Source organism: Diabrotica virgifera, chromosome 7 (genome assembly GCF_917563875.1).
Source record: "Diabrotica virgifera virgifera chromosome 7, PGI_DIABVI_V3a".
NCBI classification, from domain to species: Eukaryota; Metazoa; Arthropoda; class Insecta; order Coleoptera; family Chrysomelidae; genus Diabrotica; species Diabrotica virgifera.
Window position 1 is genome coordinate 127,172,090 of NC_065449.1, and position 25,961 is coordinate 127,198,050.

Consider the following 25,961-nt stretch of genomic DNA (forward strand, 5'->3'; position numbering starts at 1 on the left):
ACGTGGCTTTGTAGACAAATCTGTGACACAAAGAGGTGTCTTTTGTCGTTCATCGTCTTTTATGAAGACTTTGAAATTTACATTTTCGCGTCCGCTACGGAAAAGATTTCTTCTGTATACCAGAGAAATCTTTTCATTTAATTCATATAGATGTCGTACCAAGTGTACTGAAGTCTGGTTATTTTATTATTACCAGAAAGGCCAAAAGCATTTTCTTACACCTCGACCATCCACCTAGATGTTCCTGACGAGAGCTTGACATGAGCTCGAAACACGTCGTGTAGAATATCGGTGGTGGTCGAAGTGAAATAAAATGCAATCGCCGTTTCCTTTCATATCACGGTTTTTCTCCGTTATTGACGAATGTGTAGCGAATAACGTGGCTTTGTAGACAAATCTGTGACACAAAGAGGTGTCTTTTGTCGTTCATCGTCTTTTATGAAGACTTTGAAATTTACATTTTCGCGTCCGCTACGGAAAAGATTTCTTCTGTATACCAGAGAAATCTTTTCATTTAATTCATATAGATGTCGTACCAAGTGTACTGAAGTCTGGTTATTTTATTATTACCAGAAAGGCCAAAAGCATTTTCTTACACCTCGACCATCCACCTAGATGTTCCTGACGAGAGCTTGACATGAGCTCGAAACACGTCGTGTAGAATATCGGTGGTGGTCGAAGTGAAATAAAATGCAATCGCCGTTTCCTTTCATATCACGGTTTTTCTCCGTTATTGACGAATGTGTAGCGAATAACGTGGCTTTGTAGACAAATCTGTGACACAAAGAGGTGTCTTTTGTCGTTCATCGTCTTTTATGAAGACTTTGAAATTTACATTTTCGCGTCCGCTACGGAAAAGATTTCTTCTGTATACCAGAGAAATCTTTTCATTTAATTCATATAGATGTCGTACCAAGTGTACTGAAGTCTGGTTATTTTATTATTACCAGAAAGGCCAAAAGCATTTTCTTACACCTCGACCATCCACCTAGATGTTCCTGACGAGAGCTTGACATGAGCTCGAAACACGTCGTGTAGAATATCGGTGGTGGTCGAAGTGAAATAAAATGCATTCGCCGTTTCCTTTCATATCACGGTTTTTCTCCGTTATTGACGAATGTGTAGCGAATAACGTGGCTTTGTAGACAAATCTGTGACACAAAGAGGTGTCTTTTGTCGTTCATCGTCTTTTATGAAGACTTTGAAATTTACATTTTCGCGTCCGCTACGGAAAAGATTTCTTCTGTATACCAGAGAAATCTTTTCATTTAATTCATATAGATGTCGTACCAAGTGTACTGAAGTCTGGTTATTTTATTATTACCAGAAAGGCCAAAAGCATTTTCTTACACCTCGACCATCCACCTAGATGTTCCTGACGAGAGCTTGACATGAGCTCGAAACACGTCGTGTAGAATATCGGTGGTGGTCGAAGTGAAATAAAATGCAATCGCCGTTTCCTTTCATATCACGGTTTTTCTCCGTTATTGACGAATGTGTAGCGAATAACGTGGCTTTGTAGACAAATCTGTGACACAAAGAGGTGTCTTTTGTCGTTCATCGTCTTTTATGAAGACTTTGAAATTTACATTTTCGCGTCCGCTACGGAAAAGATTTCTTCTGTATACCAGAGAAATCTTTTCATTTAATTCATATAGATGTCGTACCAAGTGTACTGAAGTCTGGTTATTTTATTATTACCAGAAAGGCCAAAAGCATTTTCTTACACCTCGACCATCCACCTAGATGTTCCTGACGAGAGCTTGACATGAGCTCGAAACACGTCGTGTAGAATATCGGTGGTGGTCGAAGTGAAATAAAATGCAATCGCCGTTTCCTTTCATATATATATATATATATATATATATATATATATATATATATATATATATATATATATATATATATATATATATATATATATATATATATATATATATATCGATAAAAGGTACGTTGTCGCCTCGTGGTGAAAACTATGACGACCTCGCCTCACCCTTTTGTAGTTCTTTTTTTCAAAAAATATATGCATATATACAATGAGGGGAACTTTCTAATTAAGAATCTCTAAAGAGGGGAAACGATTTTAAATGTTTTTTTTATATATAAATTTACGATTAAATCCAATGCGCTGTCGCCTCACAACTATATATGACTAAGAATGAAAGCCGGTACGTTGTTGCCTCAGGCGGCGTTGCCAAATGTTCGAAAATGAATAAAGGATTGAGTGGGTCGAAATTTGGTGCACAGCGAGAGGTAGTATAGGTATTTATTACGGATATAGGTAAAGAAATAGTGGGAATTTGTTCACATGTTCTATTGTTGTTTACATTAAAAATAAAGGATGGTTATTTTTGATATTTTAAATAAGCTTAAGATATGAACATGGTTTGTTTGGATTATATGTTTAAAATTTTTTTATTAGTAGATATTCCAAAGCTAGAATTTTGCAATAAATTAAGCTAAGCCAAATTATTTTGTGTGAATTATTGCTCTTATACAGTAAAATTATAAAGGCTCTTAACGATAAAATTTATTATTTGCAGTAAACATATTACCTATCTCACAGAAAAAAGTGTCAACGGTTTATTTAAAAATTTTAATTAAAAACCAGTGAATTAGTATACATAGCTGTAAAAATGTTCCAACAAAACGTATTCTTACAGCAAAGTGTACGAAAATAATTTATAAGGTGGTGAAGGTGGGGTGGTTTTAAGGGCGAAAATAGTTTTCTGAAATTTCTGGCTAAACATTGCGTCGTTTAAAAAAAATCAATGCAAAAGCTGTGGGCGATAAAAAAATCTACAATTTGTGTAGTGGTCTTTTTATCCTGATCTCAAAAAATTTTGAGAAAAGCTCAAAACTAGGTTTTAGGTACCTATTTAATTTTTTTCTTCTACAAAAATGATTTCATTATGTTTTGTTTAAATGTCAAACCCTTTAATTGAGGCGTTGGATTGATGTTTATTATATCTAAGAATAAAAAAAATTATAAAAATAGCAACAAAAAGTAAAAAAAAATATTTCTATATTTTCACTTAAGCATCATATAAAAAACTTACATATGCCATACATATTTTATTTCACTTTTATAAGATGTTGAATTTTTTATTTTATAATATTGGAATTCACTTTTTTATCTAGATGGATATACGCCATCTTGGATATAATTTAAAAAGTGTTCTCTTAAAAGGTTTGTTTTTTAATATTTTTTCTTTGTGGAGGCACATATGAATCGCATTCGGAATTTTCCCGTGCTTGGTTTTTTGATGATTTGAGTAGTTTTTTATTTGGATAGTACTTATCGTCACTGTCCGTTTTAAATTCTTTACTTGTTTGAGCCAGAACGTTATCTTTTGCAACCAACGCTTTACTTTTTTTAACTTCTTGCATACCAGCAATACTTGGAAAATTAATATTCGTATTTGAAGATTGCTTTTTTTTATTTTCTTCCGCATTTCTAAATCGTGGTGAAAATCTAGTTCTTCAATCGATTTTCCTTTATATTCTAAAGGAAGAAAATCCCTTTCCATTACTATTAAAAATTTTGACAATTTTACTGTTTGATAAATGTCAGCAGGTAATTCATATCATTCATCATGCATTTTTTCGTCATGCCCCATAAACTTGGCAAATTCTTTAGTTTGATTTTTGGACATACTTAAAATTTGTGCTACTGTTGGAATATTTTTGCGAAATTTGTTGCTTGATATAGCTTCAGGGTTTGTTAAATTCATTTTGCTTGTCAATTTACGGATCGAAACATCCCCTTTGTCCCATTTTAGCTTACTGCCTGGAACTGCAAACATATAGTTATTAACGTCGGACGACGTCAGACATGTATTTATGTCCATGTTTTATTAAAGTTTCTATGAAACCTTGCAACATTTTTGGAAGTAAAATAACAACAGCTCAAGAACCTTTACCAGAACACACTGGAATTTTGTGTCCTCTCGTAAGTGCCTTTTCTCCTTCAGTTAAAACATTTTCAAAATCACTGAAGTCCGTTTATCTTTCGTTACTAGATTGCTGAATTTTTAAATACTGAACATCACCTATTCGTCTTCTGTTAAAAATAATGGCTAATGCTAGAGCATAGTTAATTAAATTTTTATGTTTCAACATTATCAATATTGCTCTCAAACGTCTTCTGACACTTTACACCAATTTTAATACTTTCTTCTCGGAATATTTTAATATCACTTACAAGTGGTACGAGCTTTGGTAATTTTTGTTCTTGAATATCTTTGTTAGCGAGAGAAGCAATTTCCAAACTCCAACGACTTGTCAGCAACGTTTTCAAATTATGTATTTATAGCCCTTGGCCAATTCATGTATTTGTCTTTCTGTTGTACACGTAAAATCAGCTGATTCTTTTAGTATTAAATGGAGGTGTTCATAGCAACATAGTTTTAGGTACGTACCCAAGTGCAACGCAATAATACGAGTAGGAGAACTGAAGGTCTTTTTAAAACTATTATATACATATAAAACTAAAGACTAAGTAGTTTTGTGTTGCAACGAAATTGAAAATGGTTATTCATTTTTGATTTACATGTTTACTCTGATTAAAGTACGAAGGGAACCATTCTCGTTGGAACTTTACCGCGCTGAGCAGATGAGACGTGAATTATAAATTGTAAAATTCCCTCATCTTCCTTAGTCTCAGCATCCGTTATGGCTTGCAAATTTTAGAAGCCTCGGAGGTGTAACCAGAGAAGGTTCCCATTATTTTCAATCTGGTAGGATGTGGAGCAACATTTTTGGTGTTGTTTTATGTGCTATTAGGTTGAAAACTTGGTCTTTTGGTAGCAGTTGCCGCTAGGGCATCCCTGCCATTTCGTTCGTTGCAATTCGTGACTGCACGCCGGGGTTTGTCCTAGTTGGGTCAGGGAGAGCAGCATATGTGCCTCCTGATGAGAGACTAATAAGTTTCGAAACCTGTAGAGGCGCTTGCAGCGCTCTCTGATTGGACTAGGATATGATGCGCCTGTGGTTTCGCGTTGTAACGAAATTGAAAATGGTTATTCATTTTTGACATATAAAACTCTTGGAGCACTTGAGGTCGTCAAAATTTTTGGGTCTTAAAATATGCTTTGCAGCAATCGTATTATTATTTACAATCGTTCTATGCTTAATAAGAAATATAGAGAGGGTTCGAATTCTTTCGCTACATGCATAGCCTCCCTCTTATGGTTTTTTAAGTAAGAATTACCAAAATTAACGTAAATGTAAATGCTATACATCTTTCGTTTTGTCGAAGACTCTTGTTCCTTAACATTTAATTTGGGGACAACGTTTTTTGGATCCATTACACAGGCTGTAAGGGTTTGCGATTCAGAAACGTAATTATTACTGGAACCACCACGGTTTTTTGCTTGCAAATTCTGTTTTGTCGTTTAAGATGATACTGTCATTTGCTAATAGTCTAGCTAGAAGGCTTACAATACATAATCAATAAAGATACAGAAGTGAATCAGCGTTATGGACTGAATCCTAATATTAAGAAACCTAAATATATGAGGATCAGGAAAGATAACGCATCAGTTGAAGGGCTAGAAAAAATCGTAAACAAATAAGTACAAACATGCAAATTACCTATAAAGATATTAATCTGGTAAGCAATATCAATGGTAAATAAAATAAATAATAGAATAAGGCTACTTCGATGATATGTATTTCCCGTGTTTTCTTTACATTGCCATCTATCAAGATCCTATTTTCAGTTATTTTGTTCGTTTCATGTCTTGTCAATGTATTTTTGTTGGCTTCTCATTTTATCGTCCTGTATTTTTTTTGCTTGAAATATTACTGTTGTCATTTCTATTCAAACATTTTAATGTCAGAATACGGGCTTTTCTTTCAGAGCAGAAGTAGTAAACTTCTGATGTTGGATAGTGTTTTGTTGTTTCATTTTTGAGATTTTTGAAACTGTTGCTATTACTAACTGTTCAATGATAAATTCCTATACGAAATTTACTTAGATTGACTCCCGTTTGCATGTCACCCACATAAAGATATTTATTTTGGTTTTAGTTTTTTTTATTTGAGTTAAGCCATTCAGGTTCATTTTAGTGTTTTTCAACTTTTTGTAATTTCGATAGTATATCAGTGTTTATCCTCTGTCATAACTGTTATTTTTTTTCCTACTGCTGTTACAGAAAAAATCATTTATGTTCTTACTTTTGTAATAAAGTAACATAATATAATGAATTTTTTATTTTTTAGAATTAAATTAATGACTGGTTAGAATTTTCCTATCCTTTCGTCTTCATGATCATTTGGGGCATAGACTTGTTCAGTTCCATATTATAATAACTACTTAAGTATTACATACGCTCCATGATTACTAATATTCTGTTTGTAATTTTTATTAATTCCTATGCGACCAGCTAACATATTTTTATTCCGGCATGCTCCCTCTCTTATAGAACTTGTTTATACAGGGTGTCCCGAAACTCTACCTACAAACGAAGACAGGCGATTCCTCAGGTATTTTCCTAAGACAATTTAACCCAATTCACCTAGTCCGAAAATGCTTCCTAAGGGAGCTAGAGCTCTTGGAAGATGGCATCTAGTAATTAGTTTTTCTTAAATACCTCCAGAACGCTTCTATTTAGAAAAAGAAATTTGGTAAGCCTATTCATCTTCCAGGGATAAATCGATTCCATCCATTGTGAATTGTTAGTACCGGTTATAAGCGTCCATTTTGGGTAGGGCAACGGTTATTTTACAGCATAACTTTTTTGTCTTTAGCGTTTAAGTATTTTTGACTCTAGATTTTTAAATTGTGAGGTATTCTAGAATTAAAAGGTACTCTTGCTTTAAGTCGGTAGGACATATCGATTTTTAGAAAAATTTATTTGAAAATTTTTCGTTTTTTGAATTTGAAAAGAATTTGAAAAGATAAAAAATTTATGCGATAAAATAACCGTTGACCTACCCAAAACGGACGCATATGACCGGTACTAAAAATTTGCAATTAATGAAACCGAGTCATCTCTATATAAACAAACGTACCAGTTTTCTAAATAGTTTTTTTTTAATTTTGTTTTAATTCAAGAAAAGAAAAATTTTCAAATCGATTTTTCTAGAAAATGGTATATTCTATGGACTTAAAGCTAGAGTACCTTTTAGTACTAGAATAACTCACAATTTAATAATCCATAGTCAGAAATGCTTAAAAATGAAATACAAAAAAGGTATGGGATAAAATAACCGTTGCCGTACCCAAAACGGGCGCCTACGACCGGTACTGTAAATTCACAATGAATGGAATCGATTTATATCTGGATGATAAATATGCGTAATAATTTTCGTTTTTCTAAATAGAAGCGTTCTGGCGGTATTTAAGAAAAACTAATTACAAGACGCCATCTTCAAAGAGCTCTAGCTCCCTTAGGAAGCATTTTCGGACTAAGTGAATTGGGTTAAATTATTTTAAAATTATCTGAGGAATCTTCTTTTTTCGTTTGTCGGTAGAGTTTCTGGACACCCTGTATAAGGGCAACAATTTTAAATCGTAAGCTGCAAATTATATTATAAACTTTTTAGCTGCCTTGTTACGGTACCGACAGCGCACATTTTTATATTTTCACGACCTAATACCCAATGCAAACTGAAAGCGACGTTGCCAAAATCTGAGGCAACAAGGTACCGGTTGTTGGCCAAAAAGTAGAATTTATATGCTGAGGCGACAACATACAGCCAGTCACTGTTGCAATGCCGATACTAGCGCCAGTGATATACTGCCGAACTAACGTCCCAAAAAATAGTGAAAAGGGGTACGTTGTCACCTCAAAACTATTTTTTGCATATCGACTCATAAGGTGGTTGGGAAGCTGTCCAACTTCATATATGAGGCGACAACGTCTACCGATTCACTGTTTCTGAGGCGACAAGGTACCCCTTATCAATATATATATATATATGAAAAGGAAACGGCGATTGCATTTTATTTCACTTCGACCACCACCGATATTCTACACGACGTGTTTCGAGCTCATGTCAAGGTCTCGTCAGGAACATCTAGGTGGATGGTCGAGGTGTAACAAAATGCTTTTGGCCTTTCTGGTAATAATAAAATAACCAGACTTCAGTACACTTGGTACGACATCTATATGAATTAAACGAAAAGATTTCTCTGGTATACAGAAGAAATCTTTTCCGTAGCGGACGCGAAAATGTAAATTTCAAAGTCTTCATAAAAGACGATGAACGACAAAAGACACCTCTTTGTGTCACAGATTTGTCTACAAAGCCACGTTATTCGCTACACATTCGTCAATAACGGAGAAAAACCGTGATATGAAAAGGAAACGGCGATTGCATTTTATTTCACTTCACATTTCACATTTCATCCACCTAGATGTTCCTGATGACGTTATGATGTTGTCAGATGACGTTAGGTACTACCAACCTCTCTCACTTCCAACCCCTGTTCCAAATTTTCTAACAAAATTAATAAATTCATTACTCACTTAAAAAATACTAAGATCAAACTTTAGCTAAGTCATTACACAATTATGATGGTTATGCTCCGAGATTTTATTGTCTGCCTAAAATTCACAAGCCCACATTGAGCATGACGCCTATTGTTTCCTCAATTAATTCACCTAACATACATATTGCCAAATTTTTGACTGACATCTTGTCAAAATCTTATAACTACAATAATGATTTCAACATTGTTGACTCTTTTCAATTTAGTGAATTTATTAATGACTTTAAGCTACCACATGGTTATATTTTAGTGAGTTTTGATGTAGTTTCACTTTTTACTAACCTTCCCTTGGCCAGTGTCCTTACTTCACTAAGAAATCATTGGAATATTATCCAACCTAAATCTCCAGTTTCCTGGGAAGTGTTTGCAGAATTGCTGCAACTAGTGTTTGACACTAATTTTTTGGTCTTCAACGATAAATGTTATTTACAAATTTTTGGGACACCAATGGGTTCCTCGATTTCACCCATCCTAGTGAATTATGTTTTGGATGATTTAGTCTCTGACCGTCTGGGTCATTTAGATTTTCAAGTTTCTTTTATTAAACGTTATGTGAACGACCTATTACTAGCCTTACCACCAGACAAGACTCAGGCCACCTTGTCCATCTTCAATGAGTTTGATCCTCATTTGCAGTTCACATGTGAACTCGAGGACCCCATCAACCACAGTATCCCCTTCTTAGACATGCGTGTCACTAGAAGTGGAGATAACACACTCATTACAAGTTGGTATAGGAAACCAATGGCCTCTAATAGGTTTCTCAACTACCATTCTTGTCATCCTTTTAAATATAAAATAAACCTTATTAAAGCTTTAAGCTGTAGGCTAAATAGGTTGGCACATCCTGTTAATCGAAGGGAATCCCTTCTGTTACTCAGAAGTATATTGGTTGATAACTCCTACCCTTCCTCTCTTATCAACAAATTTCTTTTTTCCCAAAGTTACGGTTCTTCTCTGAACGACATACCCAATGGTGACCAACTTAGATCAATATCGAATAATACTGTTAATATCACAATTCTGCTACTAATCTTGGGACTCCTGTTTCCCAGTTTTCTTCACTTCCATATTTTCCTCAGGTTACTGACAAACTTATTAAACTATATAAAAATAATAATATTCCTGTTAAGATTGCAATTAAGAATGCAAGAACAGTCAGAAATTTGTTCTCTAAGACCAAAACACCCTTGTCCCCTTTGGAATAAGTTAATGGAACACCACATACCTTGTGCTGAATGTGACGCATGTTATGTAGGGCAGACAAAGCGAGCTTTAAAATCACGTTTAATTTCACACCGCAGTGATATCACTTTGAAAAAACCAACTTGTGCCTTAGCCCAGCATGCAATAGATACCAAACATAGGGTGGACTTTGATGAAGCCAAGATCCTTTGTAATGAACGCAACCTCTCGAAAAGACAGTTCTTAGAGATGTGTTTCATATTAAAAACTCCTAATGTACTTAACAAGAGAACTGACATCAGTAACTTGAGTCAAATATACCATGCATTGATTTTGCAGAATTAGTTGGTATTATTACACTCAAATTATTATATTGTAAAAAAGTTTTCTGTGGTTTTTTCAAGCTTTTCCCACTTTTTTAATAATAACAGTTTACTTAAAAGATTTAACAATTTAAAAAAAAATTCCATAGGATTAAATTTTGCATTACTGATATGAATTGTAAATTACATTTAATTAAATTGATTTATAGATTTTCTTAAATTATTGCATATTTTTTTCTTTTGCACATTGAGCTGCGATATATGGAAGTTATAATTTTGTATTATTATATATTTGTTAGTTAACTGGATAACCAGTGCTAACGTAGGCACTTTTCCATATAATTGTGTGATTTGCCCTCACGTGTTTAAAAAAACTGTGATTCTTGTCCACGAGGTTATAGGGTACATCCCCTGTTTATTTCTTGATATTATTTTCACTCTTTAAACACTTCTACAACTGTTTTATTACATCATTTTGAATTTTTACCGCGCTGTACTGCAGCTGTCAGTCACTCTTTGTAAAAATTTTCAAGGTTGAGTGCCTCTTGGCGAGATGTCAGTTTAGACCTGATATTTCAAACTCCATTTTCTTTTGTGTGTTTGTTGGGCTCAGATGACCTGTTGGTAACTATTAAACTTTAAATCTTCAAATTTGCATATTAGCATTCAAGTTATTTAATGATGTTACCTAAAGTTAAAATGAAGTATGCTTAAATACTACTAATTCTGCAAGTGTGAATCTGGTTTTTTCTTGGTTCATTCCTGACATTAAAAAAGCAAGCCGGCTTTTTTTCACTTGTTTTTATATGTGACTGTTACCACATGGTCTTGTCTTTAGCTGTATTAAAGTTTTTAAATATTAACTATACACTTTAATGTTATATACTTTTACATTACATTGGTTCATGGATAAGATTTTTTTACTATGTACAACTTATCTCTTGCTACATGTCTTTTTAAGGTAACACTAGTGTTTTTTTACGTCTCCTTTGGATGTTGTTTCTTATAACACTCTTTTTGTAGATGAACTGATGATGTCTACTGAGCAGTAGACGAAACGTCTTCAATAAATAGATGAAGTAGCCGAATTGTTTGTCTCTTTTTTTCCACCCACTTAACCGATAAAACCCTACACTTACGAGTGCTCCTTTTTTATATTGGAATTGACGGTCGTACTCCTTTATGATATATAATATATGCAAAAAGAATAAAGCTTCTAGCAAAGCTTGCTATTGCTTTTATGAATTAAAACGCCATAATACATGGCATTGGAGCACAAATTCGTCAAAACTTCCGTGATTTAACTGGTACCAATAGACTGATATATCGATATTTCAAGGTCTCCCTCTCATCAGTCAGTCGAGCTGGTACTACAAATTAAATCACGGAAGTTTCTCTGAACGTCTCCAAAAATTTCGCCACTCTAGTGGCAGCTTACAGAGGCGCCATCTCTTTTGATGGCAGGGAACGAAGACGATTTAATAATACCGTCTCCTATCCTCTGAGCTATCGGAATGTGCAAAAAGAATAAAGCTTCTAGCAAAGCTTGCTATTGCTTTTATGAATTAAAACGCCATAATACATGGCATTGGAGCACAAATTCGTCAAAACTTCCGTGATTTAACTGGTACCAATAGACTGATATATCGATATTTCAAGGTCTCCCTCTCATCAGTCAGTCGAGCTGGTACTACAAATTAAATCACGGAAGTTTCTCTGAACGTCTCCAAAAATTTATTCTTTTTGCACATTCCGATAGCTCAGAGGATAGGAGACGGTATTATTAAATCGTCTTCGTTCCCTGCCATCAAAAGAGATGGCGCTTCTGTAAGCTGCCACTAGAGTGGCGAAATTTGAGACGTTCAGAGAAACTTCCGTGATTTAATTTGTAGTACCAGCTCGACTGACTGATGAGAGGGAGACCTTGAAATATCGATATATCAGTCTATTGGTACCAGTTAAATCACGGAAGTTTTGACGAATTTGTGCTCCAATGCCATGTATTATGGCGTTTTAAAATCATATATATATATATATATATATATATATATATATATATATAAAATGAAATAATATGAAAATCGAAAATACCTTGTATGCTGTCGAGACGAAAATTTTTCAATATTTCAAAATCCAAATCAATAAAAAATAAAATAAATATGTAAAAACTGTACCTAGATAAAAAATTAACTCCAAACAAAATATTTCATAAACTTTAAATATATCAACTTTTTCCGACGGGCAAATAAATTTTTCTTCACCTGTTTTTCCGTTTCCTATTCCCTTCAAATTCACAACCAGAGATACTTTAATGTCCTACGTTGGCTCGCCATGTTGTTATGATCTGCTTCTTATTAATTTTATATTAATTATTATTTATTTGATTAATTATTTAATTGTCGCAAATCATACATAAAAAATGAATAAAAAATCTCAGGGTGCCTTTTTATAATATTAAAAAAATGTCTAAATTATCTTACGTTATACTTATCTTCTCTCGTGGTTTCAGTATCTCTTAGTTGATCCTAATCGGGATAAAATAGGAAAAAGAAATAAAGCAAAATATAAAATAAACATACAGAATTGTCTTTTATTTATCAAGATCAATACTCTAAAAATCTATCAAATCTAAAACCTGTGGACACAAATGTCCGAATGAAATTTCTACCACTTAAATTTATTCTAGTTAAAAAAAAACAATTTATCGGTTTGTTCCCGATGACTTTGGTAAAACAAACTAAACAAAACAAATTTATGTATTCGCAAGATTACCTATATTTCCTATTTACTTTTTGAAATATTGGAATTTTAATTCATATGCTTTTTACTCAAAATTTTAGTTTCCGAACATAAAAATCTCTTTCACATAAATTGACTGACCTTTTTCTTCACTCACTCTGATGTCTTCTCGTGACCCAAAACAGCTCTCCCTCGTTGACTATGTTAAAGGCTACTCATCAAAGCCGTCTCCGTTCTCCAGCTTCAAAACTATCAGCATACCAGCACCAATTCTCCAAAACGAGCCAAAACCTCTTTTGACCAGTACTCGATTCAAACAGAACTCCAAAAATTCTCTGCTCCCCTTCTCACAATAATACAGAATCAAAGAGGTATTTCGTCTCAATTTGATCTGTCTCTCGTTCCACTTTTCAGCACTATTCTCCACTATCAAACAACCACTGGTACTTGCTAACTACTTATCCACGAAAACGTCGACCGCTCATCAGCGCTGCCAATAACATACTGCCTTCTTTTTCAAATTCCCTCAACATTCAAACCACTTTTCCCCTTCCAAATTGCCAAGAATCAAAAACATTTCTTTTCCATTCGACAAAAAAACAGTCATTCTTTCAAAATTATTCCGACCATCCTAATTACTTTCGGGGAACCCTACAACATTTACTCGGGGTGAAACAAAGATATTAAAATTCCAAACTTTCTTTTAAACCATTTTTCTAGAAAATGATAATTACCTCTACCTGTAGATTCTATAGGTCCCGTAATAAACAAACTTTTTCCATTTTAAAACTAAACACATCATCCTTTTCACTTTAATTATTCACAAGTCTTTAATGGTTCATCGGAAAGCTCATTAAAAGAGAAATCTACTTACATCCAAACTAAATTCTAATAAATATTTACAGATCAATATACAGGGTGTATCAAATTTATGTGCCCGCGTTATTTAAAAAAAAATTTAGTTTAATTTTTATTTTGCCTTTGATTGATAAATTGAAAACACAATAATATATACATATTTGTAATATATACGTACAATATTTATTTCGCCGAAGCGATGACGGTCGCGATGACGGTCGCAATGAGGGTCGTAATGACGGTCGCGAATTCAACGCTTTTACCCCATCCAAAAACTGCGATGACGGTCGCAATTACGGTCGCGAATTCAATGCTTTTTCGCCTATCCAAAAAGTGCACAACGTCCCTAAAGAAGTTTTCACTTCAAAAAATTTGAATTAAATTAATTCCAATATTTAGATTACGTCATCACACCCAGATGGATGACATCACTAGTATGATATTTATGCCAAAAAATTATAATTTAAAAATAAAAATGGATCTGTTTCGGGATTTATCTTCAGAGTCGCCCATTCTCAAGAAAATGAATTTATTCCAACTCAAACGTCCTCACTCTATTGGTTTATAAGCCAGAACATTGTTTATAACTTTAAAACAGTGCTGAGGAAGCTTAAATAATCCGATTTTAATTCTGTAAAGTGTATTAGAGAGGTAGAGAACCTCTTTATATGTAAAAAAATAGCAAACTTTTAAATGGTCTACTTTTGTTCAGAAAGTTTTAAAAAAATTTGAACCTTTTTAAAAAAATTTAGATTGCAAAATTATTATGCAAAATCTATTATGTCGATTTTAATGAAATTTGGTGGACGCTTTAAGTATGTTGTAAGAATTTTCTATGCGAATTATGAAGGTTCTAAGTGCAACCAAAATGGTTGAAAAACAGTCTTTTTGTCCCCTTATTTTCTATTTATTGCTATTTTGCAGAAAGGGTAATAATTTATTTAAAAATAAATATTTATTTATTTATTTAAAAAAATTTAAAAAAAATTTTAATTTAATTTTCATTTTGCCTTTGATTGATAAATTGAAAACACAATAACATCCCCGCCTTGTTTTGAGATAAAGTCAGTATTAATAAGTGTAACAAAAAAATGATTTTCTCGCGACAACAACACTTTTCTATTGTGTCAAAATATTGATTCCCACCTGAAAAACAATTGCTTTCTTTTTCCCAGTGTCTGTACTTAGATTGGATAGGGTAAGTTTTCGACCGAAAATTTTATAAGTCTTTAGTCTCAAATGAATTTTCATACTTTTTGGCTACTCTGTTTTCTTCATTTATTAAATTTTCACATTCCCTCAATATTACACGCAGTTCCTTCTCCTTTTCTTCTTCACATACCAATTTTCTTTCTTTTTCCTCCGATTCTCTACACATGTTTATTGTGTATTCTGTCTTCTCCATTTTGCATACTTCCTCTTTAAATACCGCAGTCTCAATTGTATCTTTTCCGCCTTCTTTTTCTATTCTGATCTCTTCTTCTTCTGGGATCATCTCATCTTTTGAGGAATCCCAAGCTTCATTTTCCTGTGTCAATCTTTTTTCTTCCTTTTTTTTTTCTGGGCTCATCTCTTCTTTTGAGGAATCCCAAGCTTCATTTTCTTTTGTCAATCTTCTTTCTTCTTTTTCTTCTTCTGGGCTCATCTCTTTTTTCGAGGAATCCCAATCTTCATTTTCTTTTATCAATCTTCTTTCTTCTTTTTTTTCTTCTGGGCTCATCTCTTTTTTAGAGGAATCCCAATCATCAATTTCTTTTGTCACTCTTTTTTCTTCTTTTTCTTCTTCTGGGCTCATCTCGTTTTTCGAGGAATCCCAAGCTTCATTGTTTCTACTTATCTTCTACTGCTTTCTCCTCTTTCTTCCCTGTCCTTGCTTCATTGCCAAATGCATTTCCACCGTTTGTTTTTTGTCTACATTTTCCTTTTTCCGTTTCTCATGTTCCTTGTCCATTTCCAGAATGTTCGGTTCTTCTTCTTTTCCATCTGTGATTTTCATCGTGTTATTTTTGAAATATATCACCACATGTTTTTCTGACAATTCATCCACTCCTACGATCATATCATGAATCATGTTTGGCATTATAACACATTGTAGTGCATAAAATTTCTTCCCCAATCGAACCTTTATTCGTATTCCTTCATTTATTGTTACCAAAGTCCGTTTATTTGCGCCCACTAAATTTACCCTGGGAATTTTGTAAATTAAATTCGTCAAATCAACCTCTTCTATTAATTTCCTGTTAATCAAAGTAATTTCTGAACCAGTATCAATCATAATTTTAATCGGTTTCTCATTGATAAAACCATCTACAAATTTTAAATTAGATCCACTTCCTTTATCATTATTTCCTGCTAATTTAATAAATTCCTTCGGGTGACAAAAAATTCCTGTTTGTTCTTTTGTTTTTAGTGAGCGCTTTCGTGAAAAGACGCTTGCTGTTCTTCTTCGCTTCTTCTTCCGTCGCTTTGTCTCTCATCCTCATATTCATATATTTGCGTGTTGTTTACCGCTCTTCTGTTTTCTCTTTGTCTGTCGGACCCGTATCGGTTTCCACGATTTTCCTGTTCATTCCTTCTATTATCATTTCTGTCCTCTTGATTTGTGCGGGTGTTATTTCTATTCTGGTTTTCTCGATATCTGTCTTCGTTCCATTGCCGATTTCTTTGTTCATAGTTTCCTCTTCCGTTGTCTCTATTTTCGTTTTCTCTTCTTGTATAATCTCTCCTAAAGTTCTGTCTTCTACCTCTATAGTCTCGATTTTCGCGTTGTCTATAATTATCTTGCGATCTTCTTATTTCTCTTTCTCTCATTTGTGCTTCTCGTATTTGTAAGAATTGGCACAAACTGTCGATATCTTTGTAGTTTTGTGGAGTTATGTGATCTTCTAAGGTATCTTCAAAATGTCTGGCTATCAGTTCTACTAGCTGTTCGGATGAATAATTGTACTGTAGATGTTTTGCATTATTATATAATTGTAGTGCATGTTTTCTCTGAAATACCCATTCTATCATGGTACCTCCCATTTTGCAATTCCTTGTTTATTTCTAGCTGTTGTATTTTCCCCCAGAAATAACTCAGGAACTTTTGTTCAAATTTATGCCAATTGTCCAATTCTTCTTCTTTGCTATCAAACCATAAACTCGCCTCATCTTTAAGATGGTTCCTTATCGTTTCTTTGGCTGTCTTGAAATTACCGATGTATCGTATTTTCTTTTTTAAATTGTTTATGAAAATTACTGGGTGTAATTTTTTTACATCCCCGCCAAATCTTATTTTTACATCCTCTGTACTATGGATAATCGTTTCCCTTCTTTCTCCGGAATTTTGTTGATTCTTGATTTCCTCCATTTGTCTTTCTATTTCTCGTCTGTCCTCTTGTAATGCGTTTTCCAACTTATTTTCCAAATTTTCTAGTTCCTTTTTCTGGCAATTTGTTAACTCCTCCATTCTATTTTGAATTTTTATTTCTTGTTCTTTCGTGTGATCCTTCATTCTCATTTCTTGTTCTTCTATCTCGTTTTTCATTGTTGTCAAACATCCTTTTATTTCCTTTTCATACTTTTCTATGCGTTCCTCTATTTTCTTATTGTTCTCTTCTATTGCTTGTTTTGTTTCCTGTTGATTGTCATCCATTTTTTGTTGTGTTTCATCCATTTTTTGATCCATTTTTTGTTGTGATTCATCCATTTTCTTTGATGTTTCTTCCTGATTTTTATCCATTGTCCTTTTTGCTTCATCCATTTTTTGTGACTGGAGTTGCACCAGTTGTAATAATTTATCTATTCCTGATAATTCCTGTTGTTCTGATGCCATGATTGTTGTTTCGAAAATGTCTTCTTGTTCTATATGTTCTTCTTGTTCCAAATGTTCTTCTTGTTTTTTGTTTTCTTTGCTTTTGCTTCTGGTTGTTATCGACATGTAGTTAAAATTTATCCCCGCCTAATATGAAATTCGAAAATACCTTGTATGCTGTCGAGACGAAAATTTTTCTCTCCCCAAATATAATCAATTTATCCCACAAATTTTTAAATATTTAAAAATCCAAATCAATCAAAAATAAAATAAATATGTAAAAACTGTACCTAGATAAAAAATTAACTCCAAACAAAATATTTCATAAACTTTAAATATATCAACTTTTTCCGACGGGCAAATAAATTTTTCTTCACCTGTTTTTCCGTTTCCTATTCCCTTCAAATTCATCGCCATGTTGTTATGATCTGCTTCTTATTAATTTTATATTAATTATTATTTATTTGATTAATTATTTAATTGTCGCAAATCGTACATAAAAAATGAATAAAAAATCTCAGGGTGCCTTTTTATAATAAAAAAATGTCTAAATTATCTTACGTTATACTTATCTTCTCTCGTGGTTTCAGTATCTCTTAGTTGATCCTAATCGGGATAAAATAGGAAAAAGAAATAAAGCAAAATATAAAATAAACATACAGAATTGTCTTTTATTTATCAAAATCAATACTCTAAAAATCTATCAAATCTAAAACCTGTGGACACAGATGTCCGAATGAAATTTCTACCACTTAAATTTATTCTAGTTAAAAAAAAACAATTTATCGGTTTGTTCCCGATGACTTTGGTAAAACAAACTAAACAAAACAAATTTATGTATTCGCAAGATTACCTATATTTAATATTTTCTTTTTGAAATATTGGAATTTTAATTCATATGCTTTTTACTCAAAATTTTAGTTTCCGAACATAAAAATCTCTTTCACATAAATTGACTGACCTTTTTCTTCACTCACTCTGATGTCTTCTCGTGACCCAAAACAGCTCTCCCTCGTTGACTATGTTAAAGGCTACTCATCAAAGCCCTCTCCGTTCTCCAGCTTCAAAACTATCAGCATACCAGCACCAATTCTCCAAAACAAGCCAAAGCCTCTTTTGACCAGTACTCGATTCAAACAGAACTCCAAAAATTCTCTGCTCTCCTTCTCACAATAATACAGAATCAAAGAGGTATTTCGTCTCAATTTGATCTGTCTCTCGTTCCACTTTTCAGCACTATTCTCCACTATCAAACAACCACTGATACTTGCTAACTACTTATCCACGAAAACGTCGACCGCTCCTCAGCGCTGCCAATAACATACTGCCTTCTTTTTCAAATTCCCTCAACATTCAAACCACTTTTCCCCTTCCAAATTGACAAGAATCAAAAACATTTCTCTTTTCCATTCGACAAACAAACAGTCATTCCTTCAAAATTATTCCGACCATCCTAATTACTTTCGGGGAACCCTACAACATTTACTCGGGGTGAAACAAAGATATTAAAATTCCAAACTTTCTTTTAAACCATTTTTCTAGAAAATGATAATTACCTCTTCCTGTAGATTCTATAGTTCCCGTAATAAACAAACTTTTTCCATTTTAAAACTAAATACATCGTCCTTTTCACTTTAATTATTCACAAAAGTCTTTAATGGTTCATCGGAAAGCTCATTAAAAGAGAAATCTACTTACATCCAAACTAAATTCTAATAAATATTTACAGATCAATATACAGGGTGTATCAAATTTATGTGCCCGCGTTATTTAAAAAAAAATTTAATTTAATTTTCATTTTGCCTTTGATTGATAAATTGAAAACACAATATATATATATATATATATATATATATATATATATATATATATATATATATATACATTGTAGCTTTCCCTGATGATGCCCATGAAAATGGGCGAAATATATTGGAATAAATAAAAAGAGTACACTTAAGAGTATACAGCTGAATACGGACAAAGTGTACTCTTTTTACTTATTCCAATATATTTCGCCCATTTTCATGGGCATCATCAGGGAAAGCTACAATGTATATATATATATATATATATATATATATATATATATATATATATATATATATATATATATATATAACACATTTCTAAGAACTGGTGTTTGGATCTTTGATTCTATTCGAAAAAAAAAATTTTTCCCAGCCCGAAATGGTGGATGTGTGAATTGTTCGTAAGGGGATTTTTCCACATTCTCTATTTCATCTATTTAATTTATATATATATATATATATATATATATATATATATATATATATATATATATATATTATTGTGTTTTCTTTTTTTCCTGTCCTCCAAACAGGGATATATTGTGTTTTATATTTCTTTTCTCGTTTTCATGTTTTGTGAGGGCTGTTGAGTTTTTTTTATCATATTTGTGAGAACGTATTCTTGAGTTCAGTAGCTGGCTGGTTTGTCCAATATATACCCCATCGCAATTTGAGCAGGGTATATCTCACCAAATACCGCCAAATCCCTTAAAATACATAATGCTGTAGCCCCAAAAATATACGGTCTGCCCAAAACACATAAAGAAGGTATGCCTCTGCGTCCTATTGTCTCGTGTATTCAGTCTCCTTTCGAAAACCTTTCAAAATATTTAAAGAACATAATTTCTAATGTAATCAATAAAAATCCACACTATTTAAAAGACGCAGATGACTTGAAATCAAAACTTAAAAATATACATTTACAGACATCCCTCTAGAAAAATTTATATTAGCAGTTGAAACAACACTAAAGTCAACATATTTTATATATAAAAACAAAATATTCCAACAAACAGATGGATGCGCTATGGGTGCTAGCATATCAAATGCTATCGCTCAACTAGTTTTAGAACACCTGGAAGAAATTGTTCTAAATAAAATAGATTTCGATATACCGTTTTTCTTTCGATATATAGACGACTGTTTGACTGCAGCTCCAGAGGATAAACTGGATATTTTGCTAAGTGAATTTAATAACTTTCACCAGAAACTAAATTTCACATTAGAAATCGAAAAAAATTGTCAAATCAATTTTCTTGATCTGACTCTACATAGAAACAATAGCACCATAACTACTTCATGGTATACCAAAAAAACATGGTCGTCGAGATATTTAAATTTTAACTCCCACCATCCTTTATCTCAAAAGAAATCAGTAGTTATCGGTCTCGCCGACAGGGCTATCAAATTGTCCGATCCTATCAATAGACCTCAGGCCATAGAAAAAGCAAAAACAGCACTGGCACTCAATTCATACCCACATCAACTCATCGAAACCACCTTTAAATCGCGATTACATACATTCTATAACAACAGGAACAACAACAAAAATATCAAAGTGAAGAAGAATTACATGTCTCTTCCTTATATAAAAGGGTTATCGGAACAACTTGCAAATCTCCTATCCAAACATAATATTACAGTTGCACATAAAGGGTACAATCTCTTAAAGAGGAATTATACACAACTAAAAGCGAAAACTCCTCAATTAAAAAAATCGCATGTTGTATATGAGATCCCCTGCTCAAATTGCGATGGGGTATATATTGGACAAACCAGCCAGCTACTGAACTCAAGAATACGTTCTCACAAATATGATAAAAAAAACTCAACAGCCCTCACAAAACATGAAAACGAGAAAAGACATAAATTTGATTTTGACAAAACTAAAATCCTAAAAACTGAACAAAACAGGAAAAAGAGGGAGCTCCTGGAGTCTATAGAAATTAAAAAAAACAACAACGCCATAAATGATAAAAAAGACGTTAATCAGTTGAACAAGATTTATTTTAATCTAATCTAAAATAAATAAAAGAAAATTTCAGCACGCCCATGACATGATAGCAACCTACTGATTAAGTGATAAATCAAACATCAACCAATATCACACTGATTTTGACACTATATCTTAAGTAATGACATAGTGGGTATATTCCTATGTTTTAACATTGTTTTAAATTTGTGACGTCTATTTGTGTTGTTTCACAACCAACTTTGCATGCATGGTAAGTCAACTTTTTTACATTGTTTGTATTATATCCTTGATAAAATGTTTTTTTAGTCATGTATTTCTTGAAAAAGGCATGGATTCCTACCGAAACGTCGAAATAAAAATGTCATAACATCATAGATATCCCTATTTTTTTTTATATGAACCTAAGCCCAAGAAATTCTTGTAATAAAATATATTAAGGTTCAAGAATCCAACTATAACAATATATGCAGGCATGGGTGAAAATATGCCTTTCTATCGTAGTATTGAAACCAATTTTGGAAGGACAACTGTCCAACAGATGAAATTCTACCAAAAATTATTGGCTAAAATTGCAAATCACAGAAATCGAAGAATTTTTCTTCTTAGATGTAAGACAGAAAGTTTAATACCAAACTTTTTAAATTTAAATATAGAACATATAAATCTGAAATCTGTAAGCCTTGCACGTAAATTTGGTAACGTTTTTAACCTATTCGTAAAACAAACATTAAATTTACTCATAGCAGATACCACTATCTCATTAAAAACTTTACACTCGGAATTAGAAAAACTGGAAGCTAAACTAATCGATGTATTACCAGTTGATATTTTAAATAAATTTAAAGAAACATCATTAGAATATAGTGAGCGTATTTTTTGTCAAACACGGGATATTAACATCAAAAAAATTAATAGGCTGTTATTAAAATCAAATAATAGAAACCATAATAATACATTGAAAGATACTGGGTTAGAAAATTTAACTAATGTAGAAATACCCAGTGACGTACAAGAAGTTTTAAGTTTAGGAGATAATTTTGCAATTCCCATTCGTAATAAAAATGATATTCCAACGTCAGAAATTATCTGTTCAATTGAGAGTTCCATTTCTAACTTAAATACCAGTGTACAAAATGATATTAGAACCAAATGTTGCAACATTTTAACAAATTTTAAAAACAAAAACAAATACCAATTTGAAGACAAAACACTACATAAGAAAGTTAAAAAAGCAAAAGCTTTTTTAAACGAGAATCCTAATTTAATTGACAAAACAAACAAGACTGTAATTATGGAATCCAACGACTATGACAACAAAATGGATTCTCTGTTGAACGATAAAACAACATACCGCGAAATGAAAAATGACCCTACGAACATATTCCAAAAAAAAATAACGATTTAGTTGACAGATGGGAAAAAATGAGCTATATCTCACCAAATACCGCCAAATCCCTTAAAATACATAATGCTGTAGCCCCAAAAATATACGGTCTGCCCAAAACACATAAAGAAGGTATGCCTCTGCGTCCTATTGTCTCGTGTATTCAGTCTCCTTTCGAAAACCTTTCAAAATATTTAAAGAACATAATTTCTAATGTAATCAATAAAAATCCACACTATTTAAAAGACGCAGATGACTTGAAATCAAAACTTAAAAATATACATTTACCTCAAGAATATAAATTAGTTTCACTCGATGTCGTATCTTTATACACCAATGTTCCAATTGCTTTTGCGAAAGACATTATTAAAGAAAAATGGAATGAAATCAAAATTTTTACAGACATCCCTCTAGAAGAATTTATATTAGCAGTTGAAACAACACTAAAGTCAACATATTTTATATATAAAAACAAAATATTCCAACAAACAGATGGATGCGCTATGGGTGCTAGCATATCAAGTGCTATCGCTCAACTAGTTTTAGAACACCTGGAAGAAATTGTTCTAAATAAAATAGATTTCGATATACTGTTTTTCTATCGATATATAGACGACTGTTTGACTGCAGCTCCAGAGGATAAACTGGATATTTTGCTAAGTGAATTTAATAACTTTCACCAGAAACTAAATTTCACATTAGAAATCGAAAAAAATTGTCAAATCAATTTTCTTGATCTGACTCTACATAGAAACAATAGCACCATAACTACTTCATGGTATACCAAAAAAACATGGTCGTCGAGATATCTAAATTTTAACTCCCACCATCCTTTATCTCAAAAGAAATCAGTAGTTATCGGTCTCGCCGACAGGGCTATCAAATTGTCCGATCCTATCAATAGACCTCAGGCCATAGAAAAAGCAAAAACAGCACTGGCACTCAATTCATACCCACATCAACTCATCGAAACCACCTTTAAATCGCGATTACATACATTCTATAACAACAGGAACAACAACAAAAATATCAAAGTGAAGAAGAATTACATGTCTCTTCCTTATATAAAAGGGTTATCGGAACAACTTGCAAATCTCCTATCCAAACATAATATTACAGTTGCACATAAAGGGTATAATCTTGTAAAAAGGAATTATATACAAATAAAAGCGAAAACTCCTCAATTAAAAAAATCGCATGTTGTATATGAGATCCCCTGCTCAAATTGCGATGGGGTATATATTGGACAAACCAGCCAGCTACTGAACTCAAGAATACGTTCTCACAAATATGATAAAAAAAACTCAACAGCCCTCACAAAACATGAAAACGAGAAAAGACATAAATTTGATTTTGACAAAACTAAAATCCTAAAAACTGAACAAAACAGGAAAAAGAGGGAGCTCCTGGAGTCTATAGAGATTAAAAAAAACAACAACGCCATAAATGATAAAAAAGACGTTAATCAGTTGAACAAGATTTATTTTAATCTAATCTAAAATAAATAAAAGAAAATTTCAGCACGCCCATGACATGATAGCAACCTACTGATTAAGTGATAAATCAAACATCAACCAATATCACACTGATTTTGACACTATATCTTAAGTAATGACATAGTGGGTATATTCCTATGTTTTAACATTGTTTTAAATTTGTGACGTCTATTTGTGTTGTTTCACAACCAACTTTGCATGCATGGTAAGTCAACTTTTTTACATTGTTTGTATTATATTCTTGATAAAATGTTTTTTTTAGTCATGTATTTCTTGAAAAAGGCATGTATTCCTGCCGAAACGTCGAAATAAAAATGTCATAACATCATAGATATCCCTATTTTTTTTATATGAACCTAAGCCCAAGAAATTCTTGTATATAATATATATATATATATATATATATATATATATATATATATATATATATATATATATATATATATATTATTACAAGAATTTCTTTCTATATATATATATATTGATACATGTATCCATGTGACTTCCAAAGTAGATTCTCGTAATACGTTGTTACTTCATATATACCGTTATGACTTCCGATTTCGGAAGTCACAACGTTTTGCCTATATTTTTACGAATTTGGCTACTAGATGGTATCAGAAGGCTTATATTAAAAATTTCGCTGGAAGTCATATCGTATCTAACATACTCATAAGATCAGATTTTAGTTCGACGGTATATCACCAGCGCTAGTGTCGCTCCCGTGCTACTATACAGGTTATGTACACAACGCGTAGCGTCTTCCGTATACCACACCGCTCGGTGTGACTTCCGTTTTTTGGCAACCCTGTGTAACGGTTTCCAGACATTTATCTGTTGTAGATTCGCGGTCCTAATCGTACTTAGTGTTTTGTGTGCCTTTTGTTTTTAAACATGAATAATAGCAGATCTGCTTTACTTTTAAAGTTAGCCTTAAATGAAGGTACAATAAGTGATTATATATCTCTATAATTATATATTTTCTGTACTTATTTTAATCTATAATATTTACTTACCTATTTACTTTTATAAATTCATTTTTCTCGTGTTTTTGTTTACTTCCTTTTTTACAATGAACTTCTAATTTAATCTACACTCACCGGCACGAAAAACGGGCACCCCAAAAAAATGGGTAATTTTTGATGGCTCGTATCTCCCAAACCTGTTGTCCGATTTAAGTAATTTTTTTAATATGTTATAGCCTTATTCTTTAACAATATAGCTATGATAATATTGTTGATAGACAGGTAAATTTTCATTGTATACCGGGTGTACCAATCAAACTGGGTTTTTTTCTCAATTTTCACAACACCCTGTGGAATATTCTAGCCTTTATAAAATATTTAAATTAAAGCCTAACTATAGCTCCAGGTTTTATTAACATTCTGTTTTTTTATTCATTCGCTTACGTTGGATAATAAAAAAGTTAAGGACTTTAACAACTAGCCATGTTCTTTATCGATATATGTGTTTCTAAATATAAGTGCGACAAACTTTAACGGGTAATTTCTGCATGAAAAAATAATGATCGTTTGGCAAAAGGATTTTATATTTGCAAGCATTTGCGGACATAGCTTTATCAAGTAAACGATCATTATTTTTTCATGCACAGTTACCCCTTAAAGTTTGTCGCACTTATTTAGAAACACCATGTATTGATAAAGAACATGTTTAATTGTTAAAGTCCCTAACTTTTTTATTATCCAACATAAGCGAATGAATAACAAACAGAACATTAAGAAAACCTGGGGCTATAGTTGGGTTTTAATTTCAATATTGTATAAAGGCTAGAATATTCCACAGAGTGTTGTGAAAATTGAAAAAAAAAACAGTTTGATTGGTACACCCAGTATACAATGATAATTTACCTGTCTAGAAACAATATTATTACAGCGAT

General features: G+C 32.5%; 2 protein-coding genes across 4 annotated transcripts in view; one reads left to right on the forward strand and one right to left on the reverse strand.

The window, feature by feature from the left end:
- The window catches only part of LOC126888112 (optineurin-like), a 729,505-nt gene that overhangs the window by 346,545 nt on the left and 356,999 nt on the right, over window positions 1–25,961 (reverse strand). The gene's annotated exons all lie outside the window — the stretch shown is intronic.
- Window positions 21,331–24,293, forward strand: LOC126888113 (uncharacterized). The gene is made up of 2 exons (XM_050656131.1): window positions 21,331–21,434; window positions 21,491–24,293. Exon 2 carries the CDS (start codon window positions 22,607–22,609, stop codon window positions 24,065–24,067), a length of 1,461 nt encoding a protein of 486 aa, XP_050512088.1. The 5' UTR covers window positions 21,331–21,434; window positions 21,491–22,606; the 3' UTR covers window positions 24,068–24,293.

Coding starts and splice junctions, on each gene's coding strand:
- LOC126888113 (XM_050656131.1), top strand. CDS start 22,607: ATGAGCTATATCTCACCAAATACCGCCAAATCCCTTAAAATACATAAT.